Consider the following 4,261-nt stretch of genomic DNA (forward strand, 5'->3'; position numbering starts at 1 on the left):
TGTATCTCCCTTGAGATTTGTTGTACCCGGACTCCACTGTACAGGGGAGAAAAAACATGCTTGTGCAGAGTGTGATGCTAAGTTCACAGTGTCTTGTAATTTGAAGCAACACATGTTGAGACATACAGGAGAGAAAAGACATGCATGTACAGAGTGTGATGCTAAGTTTACAGTGTCTTGTTCTTTGAAGCAACACATGTTGAGACATACAGGAGAGAAAAGACATGCATGTACAGAGAGTGATGCTAAGTTTACAGTGTCTTGTTCTTTGAAGCGACACATGTTGAGACATACAGGAGAGAAAAGACATGCATGTACAGTGTGTGATGCTAAGTTTACAGTGTCTTGTTCTTTGAAGCAACACATGTTGAGACATACAGGAGAGAAAAGACATGCATGTACAGTGTGTGATGCTATGTTCTTTCAGTTTAGTGATTTGAAGCAACACATGGTGAGACATACAGGGGAGAAAAAACATGCATGTACAGAGTGTGATGCAAAGTTCGCACTGTCTTGTTATTTGAAGCGACACATGTTAACCCATACAGGAAAGAAAAAACATGCATGTACAGAGTGTGATGCTAAGTTTTCAGTGTCTGATTCTTTGAAGCGACACATGGTGAGACATACAGGGTGGAAAAAAAACTTGCATGTACAGAGTGTGATGCTCAGTTCACACAGTCTTGTAATTTGAAGCGACACATGTTAACCCATGCTAGGTTCACACAGTCTGGTACTTTGAAGGGACACATGGGGCGGGGATATAGCTCAGTTGGTAGCGCGCTGGATTTGTATTCAGTTGGCCGCTGTCAGCGTGAGTTCGATCCCAGGTTCGGCGGAAATTTATTTCACAGAGTCAACTTTGTGTGCAGACTCTCTTCGGTGTCCGAACCACCCCCCGTGTATACTACATTGGGTGTGCACGTTAAAGATCCCACGATTGACAAAAGGGTCTTTCCTGGCAAAATTGCTTAGGCACAGTTAATAATTGTCTACCATACCCGTGTGACTTGGAATAAGGCCGTGAAAAGTAAATATGCGCCGACATGGCTGCAATCTACTGGCCGTATAAAATTTCATCTCACACGGCATCACTGCAGAGCGCCTAGAACTGTACCCACGGAATATGCGCGATATAAGCGTCATTGATTGATTGATTGATTGATTGACATGTTGAAACATACAGGAGAGAAAAGACATGCATGTACAGTGTGTGATGCTAAGTTCTTTCAGTTAAGTGATTTGAAGCAACACATGGTGAGACATACAGGGGTGAAAAAACATGCATGTACAGAGTGTGATGCAAAGTTCGCACTGTCTTGTAATTTGAAGCGACACATGTTAACCCATACAGGAGAGAAAAAACATGCATGTACAGAGAGTGATGCTAAGTTTACAGTGTCTTGTAATTTGAAGCAACACATGGTAACCCATACAGGAGAGAAAAAATATGCATGTACAGAGTGTGATGCTAAGTTTACAGTGTCTTTTAATTTGAAGCAACACATGGTGAGACATACAGGAGAGAAAAAACATGCTTGTACAGAGTGTGATGCTAGGTTCACAGTGTCACGTCATTTGAAGCGACACATGTTAACACATACAGGAGAGAAAAAACATGCTTGTACAGAGTGTGATGCTAGGTTCAAAGTGTCACGTCATTTGAAGCGACACATGTTAACACATACAGGAGAGAAAAAACATGCTTGTACAGAATGTGATGCTAGGTTCAGAGTGTCAGGTCATTTGAAGCGACACATGTTAACACATACAGGAGAGAAAAAATATGCATGTACAGAGTGTGATGCTAAGTTTACAGTGTCTTTTAATTTGAAGCAACACATGGTGAGACATACAGGAGAGAAAAAACATGCTTGTACAGAGTGTGATGCTAGGTTCACAGTGTCAGGTCATTTGAAGCGACACATGTTAACACATACAGGAGAGAAAAAACATGCATGTACAGTGTGTGATTCTAAGTTCTTTCAGTTTTGTGATTTGAAGCAACACATGGTTAGACATACAGGGGAGAAAAAACATGCATGTACAGAGTGTGATGCTAGGTTTAAAGTGTCAGGTCATTTGAAGCAACACATGTTAACCCATACAGGAGAGAAAAAACATGCTTGTACAGAGTGTGATGCTAGGTTCAAAGTGTCAGGTCATTTGAAGCGACACATGTTAATACATACAGGAGAGAAAAAACATACATGTACAGTGTGTGATGCTAAGTTCATTCGGTTTGGTGATTTGAAGCGACACATGTTGAGACATACAGGAGAGAAAAGACATGCATGTACAGAGTGTGATGCTAAGTTTACAGTGTCTTGTAATTTGAAGCAACACATGTTAACCCATACAGGAGAGAAAAAACATGCATGTACAGTGTGTGATCCCGTCGCGATATAACCTTGAATGGTTGAAAACGACGTTAAACACCAAATAAAGAAAGAAAGAAAGTACAGAGTGTGATGTTAGGTTCACAGTGTCAGGTCATTTGAAGCGACACATGTTAACACATACAGGAGAGAAAAAACATGCATGTACAGTGTGTGATGCTAAGTTCATCCAGTTTGGTGATTTGAAGCAACACATGGTGAGCGAATTACTGATATAACGAACTAAAATGTATCTCCCTTGAGATTCGTTGTACCCGGACTCCACTGTACAGGGGAGAAAAAACATGCTTGTGCAGAGTGTGATGCTAAGTTCACAGTGTCTTGTAATTTGAAGCAACACATGTTGAGACATACAGGAGAGAAAAGACATGCATGTACAGAGTGTGATGCTAAGTTTACAGTGTCTTGTTCTTTGAAGCAACACATGTTGAGACATACAGGAGAGAAAAGACATGCATGTACAGAGAGTGATGCTAAGTTTACAGTGTCTTGTTCTTTGAAGCAACACATGTTGAGACATACAGGAGAGAAAAGACATGCATGTACAGTGTGTGATGCTAAGTTTACAGTGTCTTGTTCTTTGAAGCGACACATGTTGAGACATACAGGAGAGAAAAGACATGCATGTACAGTGTGTGATGCTAAGTTCTTTCAGTTTGGTGATTTGAAGCAACACATGGTGAGACATACAGGAGAGAAAAGACATGCATGTACAGAGTGTGATGCTAAGTTTACAGTGTCTTGTTCTTTGAAGCAACACATGTTGAGACATACAGGAGAGAAAAGACATGCATGTACAGTGTGTGATGCTAAGTTTACACGGTGCTTGAGTTTGAAGCAACATATGCTGAGACACAGGAGACAAAAACAAGAAGTGCATGTACAGAGTGTGAGTGTTGCTTCACACAGACTGATACATCAAAAAAGCACATGTTGAAAAATACAGCAGAAGATACAAAGTGCATGTACAGAGTGTGAACTGTGATGATAGGATTTCAAGGTACGTGATATGAGGAGACACATGTTGGCACATACATTCAGGAGAAGAAAACAAGTCACGTAAGCACCCCCCGCGGGTTAGGGGGAGTCCCATATTGGTTGGGACGAGAAAGAATTTACCTGATGCTCCCCAGCATGTCGTAAGAGGCGACTAACGGATTCTGTTTCTCCTTTTACCCTTGTTAAGTGTTTCTTGTATATAATTTATATAGTCAATTTTTTTAAAGATTTTAGTCGAGCAGTATTTAAGAAATGTTAAGTCCTTTGTACTGGAAACTTGCATTCTCCCAGTAAGGTAATATATTGTACTATGTTGCAAGCCCCTGGAACAAATTTTTGATTCGTGCTTTTGTGAACAAGAAACAATTGACAAGTGGCTCTATCCCCTCTCCCCCCTTTCCCCCGTCGCGATATAACCTACACCAAATAAAGAAAGTAGTATCGGCTAGCCACCTAAATATGAATTTTTGTCGTCACATAGTTCAAAGAAGAGAATGCAATGTTCTATCGAACCATTTTCATTTGGTTGCGTATGGCTTGTTTTTTGCTTGTTTGTGTGTGTGTGTGTGTGTGTGTGTGTGTGTGTGTGTGTGTGTGTGTGTGTGTGTGTGTGTGTGTGTGTGTGTGTGTGTGTGACTGTGTTTTTTTCTTGTTGCTTTGTTGTTGATTAGTGTTGTCACTGTTCAGTGTCAAACCACCTACATGTGAGGCAATCTGTGGATTTGAAAATGATTTGTGTAAAAACGTAAAAATCAAACCACTTTACCAACGCACAATGACATTTGTATTTTTTGCATAGTTGTATATACACTACTCACAAAAAGTTAAGGATCACTATGAGAAAACAGGTGCTCAATAAAATC

At 40.4% G+C, this 4,261-nt stretch overlaps 1 protein-coding gene across 1 annotated transcript; it reads left to right on the forward strand.

Moving 5' to 3' along the window:
- The first annotated feature begins 693 nt into the window (after positions 1 to 693).
- Positions 694 to 3,915, forward strand: LOC138976748 (zinc finger protein 708-like). Its single transcript, XM_070349634.1, has one exon. The coding sequence runs from the start codon at positions 1,171 to 1,173 to the stop codon at positions 2,407 to 2,409; it is 1,239 nt and encodes a 412-aa protein (XP_070205735.1). The 5' UTR covers positions 694 to 1,170; the 3' UTR covers positions 2,410 to 3,915.
- Positions 3,916 to 4,261: the final 346 nt, after the last annotated feature.

Source organism: Littorina saxatilis, linkage group LG9 (genome assembly GCF_037325665.1).
Source record: "Littorina saxatilis isolate snail1 linkage group LG9, US_GU_Lsax_2.0, whole genome shotgun sequence".
Classification (NCBI taxonomy): Eukaryota; Metazoa; Mollusca; class Gastropoda; order Littorinimorpha; family Littorinidae; genus Littorina; species Littorina saxatilis.